The sequence below is a fragment of the Leucopleurus acutus genome, assembly GCF_964270905.1.
Source record: "Leucopleurus acutus genome assembly, chromosome: 11".
In the NCBI taxonomy this organism is placed as follows: Eukaryota; Metazoa; Chordata; class Mammalia; order Artiodactyla; family Delphinidae; genus Leucopleurus; species Leucopleurus acutus.
Genome location: NC_139152.1, coordinates 3,917,874 through 3,932,797, shown reverse-complemented (window position 1 = coordinate 3,932,797; position 14,924 = coordinate 3,917,874). Strand labels below are relative to the sequence as shown.

At 56.2% G+C, this 14,924-nt stretch overlaps 1 protein-coding gene across 1 annotated transcript; it reads right to left on the bottom strand.

Annotated features, from left to right (window-relative positions):
• Window positions 1–5,513: 5,513 nt before the first annotated feature.
• FKBP4 (FKBP prolyl isomerase 4) lies at window positions 5,514–14,192 on the bottom strand. The gene is made up of 10 exons (XM_082850854.1): window positions 13,996–14,192; window positions 12,036–12,180; window positions 10,862–11,004; window positions 9,316–9,436; window positions 8,936–9,092; window positions 8,245–8,335; window positions 8,059–8,142; window positions 7,675–7,860; window positions 6,811–7,050; window positions 5,514–5,710 (listed from the first exon to the last, which is right to left on the bottom strand). The coding sequence occupies exons 1-10, from the start codon at window positions 14,098–14,100 to the stop codon at window positions 5,606–5,608; spliced, it is 1,377 nt and encodes a 458-aa protein (XP_082706980.1). The 5' UTR covers window positions 14,101–14,192; the 3' UTR covers window positions 5,514–5,605.
• Window positions 14,193–14,924: the final 732 nt, after the last annotated feature.

Sequence of the window (14,924 nt, the reverse complement as noted above, 5' to 3'; positions counted from 1 at the left end):
AAGGACGTCTACCTCACCTGGGGATGTTGGATCAGGGCTGGCCTACTTTCTACATCTGAACATAGTGGGAGAAGGCCCTGGAGGGCAGGACCTTTTTGTCTGGGGCCGGGGAGGGGACCGTGATTTCTAGCCTGAGGACTTTGCTAGGAGCTCTGGCAGTCAATGACAGAAAGGACGTGGGGTTTTAGCTCGAACAATTCTGGTCTGAGCCCCACCTCCATCATTTTCTGCCTTGTTGCTTTATCTTGCCGAACCCATTTATTCATCCAAAAAACTGGAATAAGGAGACAAGGTCACAGAGTGGTTGCACTAATTGCATGAAATAATATACGTGCAACATGCTTTACAAGTGATAGCTAGGGAGGGGATGGCCCCTAGAGATCCTGTGGCTCTTATGGCCAGATAAGATGGGAACAGGAAGCAGTAGGTCAGAACGGCAAAGAGGAATAGTCTGGACAGACGCTGGGGACTGTAGGTACCCTTAGGTTTCTGTTTCTTGTGGTGTATTGTGGGGCTGGCCAGGTCCATTCCAAGGCTCTGGGTCACATGTGTGTACCTGGTGCTTTAAATCCATCTGCTTACGGAGGAGTTGCATGCTGCTTTGTACCGCACTACCACAGCTCTGTTCTCTCATCCTGGCTCAAACCCTAAGCTTCATACTAGGGTTAAGGGGTGGAAAAACGTCAATTTTAAAATAATGTTTCCCTCTAATAAGTGTAAACTTACTTAGTTCTGAATTGTTTCTTTTCACTGTATGTATGACTCCATTGTTTTCTCTTTTCCCAGCCCTGTGAATGAAATAGTAAAATAAAATAATTAATAATCCAGGACAAAATAGATGAGGATCACCTTGCTCCTGTCTCCCAGGGCCCTGGCCTGCCCCAGCTCTCTGAAATGGGACCCTGACCCGGCGCCCACCATGCCTTGGTTTATCCTCCTCATAACTTGGGCTTCTTGTTCTTGACCTTCCTGTGCCAGGGTGCCTGTTTTTGTTTGCTCTGTGTTTGTCATTTCATGAAGGTCATGTCATTATGATTGCAACTTGGATACAGTGCCTTTTGGCTTTTGTCAAGAGGGCCAAACAAAGTTAGAAAGGAAGGAAAGATAGGTCTCTGAGAAACATGGCGAGAATCAAGCCTCCCTGCCCCATGCCTCTCCCCGCTGCGCCAGTTACTTTAACTGCAGTGAGCGTTACCGTCCCAGTGAGTGGAACACAGGCCCAGGCATGGCAGAGCCACGCAGACAGAGCCCTGGCTCCGCAAGGAGACCCCTGTTGTTGGCCCTTTTTAGTGAGATGGTTGGCGGGTCTCCAGCGGCACTATCTAGAGCTGTCTCATTTAGGCCAAGCGCTCTCTCAGCGTGGATTTTGGCTTCCTCCCCAGCACTGCCTAACCAGGCGGTCTTCCTGGTTAGATGACTTGGATACAGGTGTTTGTGTGGGCGTAGCCGAACAATAGCTTCAGTAGAAACGTGTGAACGGCAGGGGAAGGGGAGGTGTATTAAGCAGAAGGCGTTTCTAGGGAGGTTCTTCGTCCCCCTCTTTCTGCACGAGTAGACAGGGTGGGCCTGTTCAGGGTGTCGGCCTAGGGTGCCCAGGGGAGAGACAGGACCTTGAAATGAATCTCTTTCTGCATGTGAGGCCCAGAGCCACTCACCATCCTGAGGGTGGGGCCAGAGCTTCCAGTGGGCTCAGAGTGAGACTTCCACAAGTGTGGTTCACAGTGCACCTTAGCATGCTGAAGGTTCTAGAGGTCGCGAGGCGCAGAAAGCTGTCCTCACACTTGCCTGACCCAGCCGTTAGGCAGAACAGCAGTGTGGGCCCTGCTCTGAGCAAGATGGTCATTCAGAGCCCACTGCACTTGCGTGGCGTTTCCCCCGCCCGCCCCCATCAGAACCCGTCAGAGCTGTTGCCTGTTCAGGACTCTACTGGCCATTAACTGAAGCATGGACAGTCGTTCTTGTCACCGAAGCCCAAACATCAGGACATGGGCTTGAAGCGCAAAGGGCGGTGAAAATGTTTCAGGAGCGGCTAGAGGTGGTGCTTGTGCAACATTGTAATCGGACTAAAGGCCACGGAATTGTTCGCTTTAAATGGTTAAAACCATGTGAATTTCACCTCAATAAAAAAAAAAAAATACAAACGTAACCATTTTATGTGTGAGGCACTTCTAACCGTGGAACCGGAGACTGGAGATCTGAAGGGAACGTGCTAGTCTTCGGTTGGGGGACAGGGTATGGCTGGTCCTCTCTTCTAGTCAAGGAACTCTCAGTTCACTAAGGCACTGCTTTTTCTTGATCATTCGTCCCTAGAACCACTTTGTGAGTCTTTCACGTTCTCACTTTGCCCCCCGAAGTGGTATATTGAGTGTTCATTACGTGCTAAATAAGGTTTTGTTGTGTTTTATAATTAAGGATAGTTGGTGCGTCTGAGTTATCCGAGGTTGGCGAGCAGCTGGGGAACTGCAGCCGTAAAGTCAGCAATAACGATTTCCAGAAAGAGGACAAGAATGTCTTCTCACGCTTGCATTGGCTTTTTTTCAGCACTGCCCTAAGCCCACTGTCCTTTCAACCTAAGGGTTACAAGGCTTTGAGGAGTGCTGGTTTGGGACCGGGAAGGTTGGTCTTTAAGACAGAAGGAATAAGGCATCGAAGTTTCCACTGTTTCTCTATTTCCAAGCAATAGTTTCCTAAAAAGGGACTACCTGGTACTAGTCCTGGCTAAAATGTCTTCCACGTGTTATTTCTCCAACTGAAATGAGAGTCACAGTTCACCCTCTCACTCAGACTGGTGTGGCTGGTGGAGTCCAGTGCACCGATGCTGGGACGGCAGGCTGGCCCAGGCCCGCGGGGTGTGACCTGCAGCCCAAACGGGCTGGGAAGGCGCAGTCAGCGCTTAAGCGGTCGGAGGGATTCGACTGGGACGCAGCACACGGTGACCCGCAGGGGCGCACACGGGAATGCGGGGGAGCCTTTCACAGGACAGGCGGACGGGGTCGGGGCACGTGGGGATGCTGGGAAAGGGCTGCTGGAACAGGGACTGCAAATTCCCGGGAGATAAAAATCTATAGAACTTGACGTTTGGACCAGCACTAGGACAAGATAAACCCCATTTAAGATCTTGCAGAGACCACGTGGTAGTCTGCAGGAACAGCTCAGTTCTGGTTGCCACTGGTTCTCTTTACTCCACACATTCTCTGCATATGGAAAGATTTAAGGGTTGGTGAGGAGGGTGTGACTGACTGGGAAATGGACTTGCACCCGACCCAGAGCAGAGTGGAGTAGGTAGTGCATTTATTTTTAACCTTAAAGACTTCTGGCCACTGTACTAAAACTTTTTTTTTTTTAAATGAGTATGTTGAAGTCCTAACTCTTAATTTTTGCTGTATTGTGTCTTCGTTTCTGTGCGAGGGCTTTCTCTAGTTGTGGCAAGCGGGGGCCACTCTTCATCGCGGCACACGGGCCTCTCTTGTTGTGGAGCACAGGCTCCAGATGCGCAGGCTCAGTAGTTGTGGCTCACGGGCCTAGTTGCTCCGCGGCACGTGGGATCCTCCCAGACCAGGGCTCGAACCCGTGTCCCCTGCACTAGCAGGCAGATTCTCAACCACTGTGCCACCAGGGAAGCCCAGAAGACAGTTTTAATGGTACATAAACCAAGGCTTGTCCAGTTTCCAGGGTTCTACAGATGTGCAGTTATGGTTTGGGGTTTTTTTTCCGCTATGTTTCAAATTCTTGGAATCCTACAGAAGCATCCAGAGGGGAGGGAATCTCAGGCATGCTTTCTGTCTGTCTCCATTTTTGCAGATGAGCAAAGAGGCTCAACTTGCCTAAGGTCACATGAACCTCAGGGCAGTTTGGATTTGTTCAAGAGGTCATCTCACATTCCAGGCAGATCATCTTTCCATTTAAGTTCTGACCCTTGGTTTCCTCATCTGTAATATGGGGCAATACCTTTTTTGTAGGATAGTTACAAGATTAAGATTAAGTTAATCTGTGTGAGGCTGGGCTTACATCAAAAGTGCTCAGTGAGGGTTAGCTATTATCATGGGCTGCAGGGGCAAGTCTAATCCTGAAATACCAAAGAGACCCAGACACAAACCCTAAGCCCAGGGCTATGATGTGAACCCAGCAGAGAGCAAGCAGTGGCACTGGGAGAAAAGAACACCCACATTTTAGTTCTGGCTCTAGCACCAGCCGTGCTGTACGACTTGAACTTTTTCACAGAAATTCATCTTCCACCGTGAAAGTATAGAGAAATTTCTTCTGGAAGGAACTGTACAGGCATGTGGTGGGCAGGCTAACCATATCACCGAGCAGAAAGGACTAGACAGCCCCCACAGACGAGGGAGAAGGGCACAGACACAGGCTCTGGCCTGCAGTCAAGACCATCCGAGGCTCAGCGTGATTCACTCACGCCCCTTGGCTTCTCTCCCAGGGCCCCAGAATGCTACAGAAGCCAGGGGTCAAAGCGCGGTGAGGAAAAAGCATAAGCTTGTCCCCACTAAGGCCAAGGCGCAAGCTGGACAGTGGGCCTGCGGGGCTGCCGGTGCTGCCGGGCTTGACGACTGTTCTTCCCTCTTCCCTTGTGTAAAGGGCGACAGGCGTGGGTCACACCAGGGGTTTCACTTTGTTAGGAAACCAAGACAGCTTGAACTTTCCACTGGATCAGTTGGGCAGAAGTAGACAAATCTAACCTCAAAGCAAACTCAGTCGCTTGGTCCCAATGTAGTTTAGATGTTTATATATTTTCCTCTTCCCAAGTGTCAGGGAAGAAAAACCAGAGCTACTAAAAACCTGCCAGGCTGCTGGGGGGTGGAGTGTGGGAGACCCACGGGCAGGCTTTGAGCGCAGGCCCCGCTACGGCCCGTGTGGTGTGCAGGAGGCCCTGCTTGGGGTGGGCGACTCTCTTAGTTCTGCCCCCTGGTGTAGCCGCCCACGCCCCCCACTCCGAGGCCAAACACAAAGGGCTGCCCAACACCCAGGTTTTATTGTTTCCACTTTATTGCTCAAGCACAGAACTTGAGGCGAGCCTGTACCTTCAGCAAGTGCAGGGAAGAGGCTGAGGGGGTGGGACACGCCTGGCTGAGGAGGGACACTGACGGGAGGGGGCACAGGGGTGGTCACCACACCAGCTACACCACCTGGGGCGAGGAAAGGAGAGAGTAACGGGCACAGCAGTGCTTCCCATGCCCCTAGCACCCACGTCCGCGAGGGGGAACTGGGGGGGAAGGGGCTGTCCAGGGGTCCCCCCTCCACCCCGCCTTCTCATCAGACCTCACATCCCTACCGCATGCCCCCTTCTACCACCTGAAAGACGGACAGAGAAGACAGAGGAAGCAAAATAAATAACGTTCTCGTGAGTGTGCGTGTGGAGGGACATTCGTTCACGTGGAATGGGGGAAGGGAAGGGGGTGACACCACCTAAAATGACCCCCCCCGACCTCAATCCCCCAGCCTGCTCCTTTCCCCCTTCCCCCAAAGCCACCATCGAACCCGATAGAAAAATAAAGGTCTAATTCACTCAAAGTTCTTCAGTTTTTACAAAACTAACAGGGTGGAGGAGGGTAGGGAGGAGGGGGCAGGCAGCCGGGAGCAGGGCTGGGCGGGGCTAAGCTTCCGCCTGCACCTGAGGCTGGCCCCCTGCCACATCGTTCTTCTGCTCGTCCTTCATCTCCGTGTCAGCGGGCTGGTTTCCCGCAGCCGTGGCCTTGGCCTGCGAGAAGGGAGAGGGGGAAGGGGGTGAATTCCAGTTCTCATCTACCCCCTGACAGTAAAGGTGACTCTTACCCACATCCCCACTCTCACCTGCCTGCACCCAAGTGATCGCCTAGCACACACTGACACCAGGTGTCGTCTGTACCCAGAAATACTCGTGCCCAAGTTAATAAAAAAATACTAACTGCTAACAGAATTATAGGGACACAGCAATTCCCTTTCCATGTACGACTTAAAGATACACCTGCTCATGTACAAAATTAATGAATTCACTTGATGGCAACACTGTATAAAAGTCTACTTGTCCACAGCAGCTACTACCATATGTGCCTACTGAACACTTTAAATACAGATAGTTCAAAACAATTTAAGTATAAAATACACATTGGATTTTGAAGGCTTAATCTGAAAAAAATGCAATTAAAAAAATTACACGTTGCAATATTTAGATACCTTGGGTGAATGAAATATTAAAATTAATTTCACCTATTTTATTTTTTTTAAAACACAGCTATTAGAAAATTTAAAATTCCAAATATAATTTGCATTCTATTTCTATTAGTGCAGGTTTAGAACACTGGGAGACTAAGAGCTAGGGACCTGGGTAAGGAAGATACGGTGCATCCGCACAGTGGAAGACTGCGTGAGCCTAAGAGCGAACGTAAAGCTCCTTCACACGCTGATGTAAAATAAGCTTCCAGGTATGAAGAGAGCACGACGCACAAAGCAGTAGGGCCCGCTGCCTGTCGCCAGGGATCACTGTCTGTCCCGCCGGCACACTGGGTGGGGGAGGGAGCCTTTCCACTACACCTGTGCCGTTTGAATTTAACCATGTACGTGCGTTACCTATTTAAACCTCAGTTTCTGAAACCTGAGCTTTAAACAGGCAGAGAACGTAGGCTGGAAAGACCATCAGAGCAGCCAACTCCTGACACAGGGGGCCAGACGGGGTAGGGGTGGGGAGACCCGGGCTGCTGCTCCAGGCTTCCAGGGTCGGCACAGATGGGCACAGGCCCAAAGGGCCCGCCCGGGCTGTGCTGGGGACGAAGGGATGCCTCTGCCCCTGTCCCCCCTAACCGCTCCCGTCCCCAGCCTCACCTTGCTCTCCTCCCCAGCCAGCCTCTCAAACATGTTGGCGTAGAGCTTCTTCTCCCGCTCGAGCTGCTTGCGGATCCGCTGCTGGCAGACAGCCAGCTGGGCCTTGGCCGCTTTATTGCTGGGGTAGAGCTGCAGGAGCTTCTGGAAATCAGCCCGTGCCAAGTCAAAGTCGTTCACCGCCAGGTGGGCCTCTCCCCGGCGGAAAAGGCCCTTCTCGTTGTTGCTGTCCAGTTCCAGGGCCTGAGACACAGGGAGCACGCAGCAGCAAGACCTCAGATCCTGCAGCTTCTCTGGCCAGCACTGGGTTCCCGAGGCAGCCCTCAGCGGGATGAGGCCCCACCCCAGGAAGAACGAGCCTTGGGCACCACACGGAAAGGACCAAGGGCTAGGAAGGCACCTCATTTAGTCCAAGAGACAGACAGGGAAGACGGGTCTTTAGATGAAAGAGAAGAACCTGTGACATTTCCACGCTCTTTTATTTTTTTGGCCGTGCCATGTGGCTTAGTTCCCCGATCAGGGATGGAACCTGTGCCCCCTGCAGTGGAAGCACAGTCTTAACCACTGGACCGCCAGGGAAGTCCATCTCTTTAGACTAAAGTGGGTGCATAGGAGGGAGAGGCAAAGAGCCGGGGAGGAGAGAACACGGAGCCAGTCCTTCCATCCAGTGTTTCTGCCCACCGCTGCGCCACTGCCTCCGACCACTAAGGCCAAACCACTTGCTTCCCACAGCCCTGCCTCTGGGCCCAGCGCCTGAGAGCCCCACGGCTCCGTCCTGCTACCTCTGCCCTAGTCACTGCGGGCAAGTTCCAGACACGCCGGCAGCTCGCCCAAGCCTGCCCGTGAACACTGCCCTCGCCCTCTCACCTTATTGCAGTTCTCAATGGCAGCTGAGAAGGCTTGCAGCTTCAGGTGACACATGGCCAGGTTGAGGTGGGAGGCCAGCCGAAGGGCCTGCGCCTTCTGTGCGTCCTCGTTAGAGAAACTCGACTCGAATTCCAGCCAGGACACAATCTTCTTGTACTGCAGCAGAGCCTGCTTGTACTTGCCTTCCTGGAACGGGAGGGAGGCTCAGGCACCCGGCACAGCTTCGGTGGCCCCCAGCTGTCGTACCCTGTGGACACCGGTGGCCCACAGGCATGCGAAAGTCCCGCCCCGCCCAACCCCTACCCCGGCCTGACCAGGCAGCTCGGGTCCACTTGGTGACGTCCGCTCCTCGGGAGCGTGCTCAGGGCCACGCGGCAGGCTCACCTTGAAGTACATGGTGCCCCGCTCCTTCACTATAGTGCTCTGCTCCAGCTTCTCCTCTGAACTCATCTCCCAGGACTCCTTGGCCTGCCGTACCCCAAGGGAGAAACAAAGTTGTCAGCCACCCCAGGGAGTCACGTCCAGGGTGGGACCTGACTTCAGGGTAGGGAAGACCTTGAACAAACCCACCTTCTCAAAACTCTTGAGCTGTACTTCATACTTCAGCTCAGCATTTGGTGGGATCTGGAACTTTTCCTTCCCAACACTGCCAAAAGCATAGCTGTGGGGCAGGAAAACGCTAGGTCATCTCAGCAGCACTTAACCTGCTCCACACTGAAAGGGCTTCCTGTTTCCTGCAAAGTACCTCCTCATCGCTTCGGTCTTGGTTCAGATGTTTCCTGCTTGGCAAAACCTTCCCTGACCCCTTCACACAATTCCTTGGGCTCTCACTTAGCATGTTACAAATCTTTCTAATAACTCACATTACACACAGGCACGATTACTAATTTAAATGGTAGCCCACAGAGCAATGAGTCACTAGAAGGTGGCAACAGTGTCTCTGAATAACTAAGGATTTTCAGCACTGTGTCCGGCACACAGTAGGTGTGTTTCAATAAATACAGTTAATGACTGAATGAACAGAAGATGAAAATCTTGATGTCACTAGAAAAGGGAAGCTGTAGCAGCACGACTGAAAACATCAGGTTTGGATTCAAGGAGATCGTGATGGCGTGCATGCAGGGTGCCCAGAGCACAGTGACCGCACGCAGGGGAGGCGTACAAAGGACCGGTTACACAACTCAGTGTGGACGAGTAGATCTGACCTTGGCCCACCCACCTGTTCTACAGACTGCCACACCTGGGCCAAAGTGTACCTCACCTGGGCTTGAGATACACGATGGAATGTTCTCCTTTTTCCATGCGCTGAATGGCTTTCTCCAGCCCACAAGGCAGGTCCACGCTCTCCCCCTCGCCCACCTCAAAGCGGAGCTCCCGGCGGTCAAAGATCTGGTCCTTGTAGTACCCTTCCAGCGCAACTGGCGTGAAAGCAGGCAGGAGACTGAGGAAGGATGCCGCCACGGCCGCCCCCATTGCCTCGTCACTTCCTGCTCCCCAAACGCCCTTCGGCGTTCTCACGCGTGCAGGAGTGTCAGGAGGATGTGGTTCAGCCCCTCGCTTCACAGAGGAGGGTACTACAAGGACAGGCGACCCGGGGCGCGCACACCAGAACCCGACCGAAACCCCCCCGCCCCGCCTCACCCTCCACGAGGGCGCCGTCGTTGGGCTTGGCGTGGCCTTCCCCCCGAGCCCGGATTCTCCTGATGATCCCGCCGTCTTCTTCGTCCGTCAGGTCCTCTCCCTTGAACTCAAACAACTCCACCTGTGGGACAAGGTGCAAGGGGTCACAGCTCCTCTCTCGCTCGGAAGAGTCCCTAGTAAATGCCAGAGCAGGTCTGACCGCGAGGGCAGCGACAGCGGGAGTGGCCCAAGTGGCAGTTCTGCGAGGTTCCCGGGAGCCGCCCTGGTTCAGCTTGGGCAGACGCGGGCAGGCCGCAGGGCTTCACTTCACCTCAGGAGATCACTGTGCGCTCGCTACTCCCATAACAGTGTGCCCTCCAGACAGCCCCAACCCAGCTACTGGACAAGCTCGGCCCGACGGGCGTCAGCAGCCGCCCAACACCTCTCACCAGCCTTCCCAACGTTCTCCCGGCATCCACTCGGTGGGGCTCAACCACCTTCAAGTCTGAACACTGTCACGTTCTAGCTCCTCGGCAAAGGTTCTCCTCCCCGCCCCCGCCCCACGCAGCGGGCATCTCTCCCCTCCTATCGTCCCCCGCCCCACGCGGCGGGCATCTCTCCCCTCCTATCGTCCCCCGCCCCACGCGGCGGGCATCTCTCCCCTCCTATCGTCCCCCGCCCCACGCGGCGGGCGTCTCTCCCCTCCTATCGTCCCCCGCCCCACGCGGCGGGCGTCTCTCCCCTCCTATCGTCCCCCGCCCCACGCGGCGGGCGTCTCTCCCCTCCTATCGTCCCCCGACCCACGCGGCGGGCGTCTCTCCCCTCCTATCGTCTCCGGACCCACGCGGCGGGAGTCTCTCCCCTCCTATCGTCCCCCGACCCACGCGGCGGGCATCTCTCCTCCCCGCCCCCGCCCCACGCGGCGGGCCTCTCTCCCCTCCTATCATCCCCCGACCCACGCAGCGGGCATCTCTCCCCTCCTATCATCCCCCGACCCACACAGCGGGCATCTCTCCCCTCCTATAGTCTCCTGACCCACGCAGCGGGCATCTCTCCCCTCCTATCATCTCCCGACCCACGCAGCAGGCGTCTCTCCCCTCCTATCGTCTCCCGCCCCACGCAGCGGGCATCTCTCCCCTCCTATCATCTCCCGACCCACGCGGCGGGCATCTCTCCCCTCCTTTCATCTCCGGAGCTCCGATATTCTCTGTTGTCAGTCACCACTCTATGTAGATAATGACCTCCTGATTCCTTTCAGTTAGGACCCATCGCCTCTGGGCACCGCCCCAGAGATAAACAGGCCTCAAGCCCTCACCCTGCTGCTTCAAGTCTGAAAAGGGGTGCGTGGCTACTCTTCCCACCTGAGCCCTCATCACTGACCACTTTCTGGCAGCAGCAGGTTACATGCATGGCAAAGCTAGCCGCTCTCTCCATTCCTCCCCTTCCCCCGAGGGCAGGCCCTCAGCCTTCGCTACATTGTCTCCGAGAGGCAGGAAGCGCTGGAGGGCAGCCAGGTCCTGGGCTGAGACAAGGCTGGCTCTTTGCCTTGCTCTCTGTGGCCACTCACCTCGAACACAAGCGTGGCGTTGGGAGGGATCTTGGGAGGGCTGCCCGCCGAACCATAGGCGTATTCTGGCTTGCAGGTGATGTGGCACACTTCCCCCACCTTCATGGTCGCTACAGCAATATCCCAAGCCTTGATGACCTCCCCTGTAGGTACAGAAAACAAATAGATCGAGACTTCTCTGGTGGCGTAGTGATTAAGAATCCGCCTGCCAATGCAGGAGACACGGGTTCAAGCCCTGGTCCAGGAAGATCCCACATGTCGTGGAGCAACTAAGCCCGTGTACCACAATTACTGAGCCCGCGCTCTAGAGCCCACGAGACACAACTACTGAGCCCACATGCCACAACTACTGAAGCCTGTGCTTTGCAACAAGAGAAGCCACCACAACGAGAAGCACACGCACCACAACGAAGAGTAGCCCCCGCTCGCTGCAACTAGAGAAAGCCCGTGCGCAGCAACAAAATCCCAACACAGTGAAAAATAAATAAATAAATTTATTAAAAAAAAAAAAAAAAAGGAAGAAAGAAAAGAAAACAAACAGGTTCTCCTTGGCAGGGATCTGACTCTGAGTTCAAACAGTGGCCTCAGAGACTTACTGTCTCATGCCCAAGGGGAAGCTGGACACTCTTTAGAAATGGGACCAGGAAGGTAGAAAACCTGCTTGCAGACCACTTTAAAAAAAAAAAAAAAAAACCCACTCAACTCTGAACAAAGGGGTTCAAGAAAACAAGGCAGTCCATCCTTGAAGAGGAAGCAAGGCGTTCAGAGGTGATCAGGGGAATGAGAGATAAAAATCAATACAGTTCCAGGACCTCCCTGGTGGCGCAGTGGTTAAGACTCGGCGGTCCCAATTCAGGGGGCCTGGGTTCGATCCCTGGTCCTTGAACTAGATCCCATATGCATGTTGCAACTAAGAGTTCGCATGCCACAACTAAGGAGCCGGTGAGCTGCAACTAAGAAGTCTGCCTGCCACAACTAAGATCTGACGCAACAAGGAAATAAATAAAAATTTTAAAAAATCAACATGGATTCAGGACAGTGGAAACAAAAAAAAAGAAAAAATTAAGATTGTAACAAAGCCTTCCTTTTTGAACTTTCTGAACTCCTGAGAATACCGTTTCTGCTGGTGACAGCTCACACACCCCGATCCCACCAGCCCACTAACCATGCCCACCTTTCCCCAGGTCGAAGGAGAATCTGTCCTCGCGGTCCAGGCTGGAGTCAAACTTGGTGCCATCCATCAGCCAGCCCGTGTAGTGGACAGAGACTCGGTCCCCGATCATGGGCATCTCCGTGCCTGTGCCCTCTCGCTTGATGACCTGGAGGAAGGGGAGAAGGTGAGCACCTGGGCATGGACGCAGAGGCACCACGACTACCCGCACGCCTCTGACCAGAACGTAAACAGACTCTCCTGCCTCCTTGTAAGTAACTCGACGAGCCTGTCATCAAATGACTGCTGTGGAGCTTGCTTAGAACCAACTGACCTCCCTGTCTTCCACTACGAGGTGACTCGGTGTGAAACACTGGAGACAGAACAACACCTGAGTTCAAGTTTTTGCCGTATGCTCTTGTACAAGTCACTTTCACTCTCCAGACCTTATTTGTAAAGTAGTAATCGTAATCCGTATCAGAGTTGTTAGAGGACTAAACCGGTGAAAGACTGAATAATTATCAGCAACAAAGGGAAAAGTACTTATGCTACGTTTCCTCATTCTTCCTCAACATCAGTCATCAGCTCAGGATCTAGTTTAGAGAGAAAAGAGGAATATGAATAACGAAAAGAACAGGAGCAGTCCCGGAAAGGCAAAAGCAATCAGCAGGCCACAGGGGAGCCCGGGCGCGCAACCAGGCCCTAAGCTCTGCCTTGGGAACTGAGCGTTCGTGACTGGCAGGCTACTGAAGTCCTTGGTTTCAGGGCTAGAGCATTTCCCAGGAGCTTCCAAGACTCTTGCTTCTCTTCTTTACCATTTATAAAATTTGGTGGCTCTGTGGGCTCCCTGGTACGTGTGTGGTCACCCTCTAAGGGAAAGCTTCCACGATGGAATGGATGTGGACTTAAATAGCAATAGAAAAGGAAAGGGAAAGGAACGGAGAATCAAAGAGAAAGAGTCTCCCGGAAAGCCGCGTCCCCACTGGGAGAGCAGCCAGGTGCGTTCTGCACCAGCTAAGAGCGCCCCGAGGTCTCGAGCTCGCCCAGGGCACACGCGCACGTGGGGCTGAGCAGTGGGAAGCCAGGAGGGGAGACGCTGGCTGAGGACTCGGCACGAATCCGGGCTAGGATTTCGCTATCCTGGACAGCGCAGAAGCAGCTCCGAACCGCGGCCAGCTGTCCTGACGTGGGTCAAGATGCCCCGCTGCCTGGGTCCCAGACCCCTCCCCTGGCTCCTTGGGCGGTAACACGGTTTCGGGCGCCCAAGCAAAGCACCTCCTCCCAGCCCCGCACCCCGCGCTCAGGAAGGCCCGGGGAGGGGGGGGTGAACTACAGGTCCCGGCATGCAGCGGGGCGGGGGGGAGGGGGACAGCATGGCCGAGCGGGTGACCTAGCCGGGTCCCAGCCTTTAGAAAAGGGGTGACGAGAAGGCGGAGGGCGCCGGGTCCGCGCGCCAAGTCGCACAAAGGCCGGCAGGCCAGGAAATAACTCCTGGGACCCGCTTCGCGTCCTGGCTAATGTTTAACTGCCAGGGTCGGCGAGCTCCGCACCCCCGAGGCGCAGGCGGCCGGGGGGGCTCCCCGGCGGCGGTGGCGGCAGGGAAGGAGCCGGCCGCGAGGTCCCGGGTCGCAGAGAGGGGTGATGCACGCCGCCCGGCCCCCCGCAGCTCACGCGCCCGCCCCCCCGGCGCGCCCCTCCCCGCGCACGCGGCGGCCGGAGCAGGCGCTGCGCTCCCGGGCCTGGGGGACTGGGGAGCACTCAGCCCAGACCTCCTCCTTCCGAGCGTGTGGCCGCCCTCCCGCCCCGAACCGGCGGCCCGACCAGCAAGGCGGTGCGCCCGGCCACGGCTGCACGCCGCGGTCAACGGCCGGCCGGGAGGCTGCAGAGGCGGCCGTCCGAGCCCCGAGTCCCGGCCGGCTACTGGAGCGCGGCGGCGACGGGCTCTCGGCGCTCCCCGCCGCCCCGGGGCGCCCCCGCCCCTTACCTTAAGCACTCCCTCATCCTGCTTGGGACTGATGTCCACCCCCTCGAGGGGCAGCGGCGCCGACTGCGCTCCGCTCTCTGCAGCCTTCGTCTCCTCTGCGGTCATCGTGCCGTCCCTCGGGCAGCGGGCGCCGGTCAGTGCGCGGCTGTGCGGGCGGCCGGCCGTGGCTCGCGCACCTCTGCTCCGGCGCGGGCGGGCGCAGGAGGTGGGTCGTGGGCGGCCGGGGGAGCGATTGGTCCCACCGCCGCGGAGGGAGGGGCTGGGAGGAGCCGGGCGGCCGCGAAGGACGTGGGGGGAGAACTTTCTAGAGACGGCGGCCGGTTCGGGCTCTGGCGTTCAGGGCGCTCCTGCGAAAGGTGGTTTCTGGTTCGTTCCTCCCGCCGGCCGCCTGGCCCCGCCCCGGTCCTGGGACCCTCGGACTCCCGGGCCAGCCCTCGCTCCCGCGGCGCGCTCTCCCGGCCTCCCCCCGCCCCGCACCGTCCCCCCGGTCTAACCGGATTCTTCCAGATCCTTCTCGATCCTCCGCAGCGTCCGACGCCGCGCCGCCGGACGTGGGCGCCGCGCGTGCGTCTCCCCGGCCCGAGACGCGGGCGGCCGGCCTCCCCGCCTGGCTGGGCGCGCGAGCTGAACGCAGAGCGAGCGGAGAGCGTTACCCGGGCGCGCAGGGCCGGGGAGGCGACCGGGTGTCCCCGGAGCGGGGCCGGCGTGCGCCTGGGGCTCGGCGAAGTGCTGCGAGCTGCCCGTTTGCAGGAAATGGCCCGCGTGGTAAAGGGGCCTTCCCCGACAATAATAAAACTGAAAACCTAAAAACTGTTTCAGCTCACGAAGGAAGCCATTCCACCTTACTGAAAGCCCATGGGAAGAAATATTTTCTTAATACTGGGTTCCAGGTGATTCTGGACTTCCTGTGGCAAGCGCGTCTGCGCGGT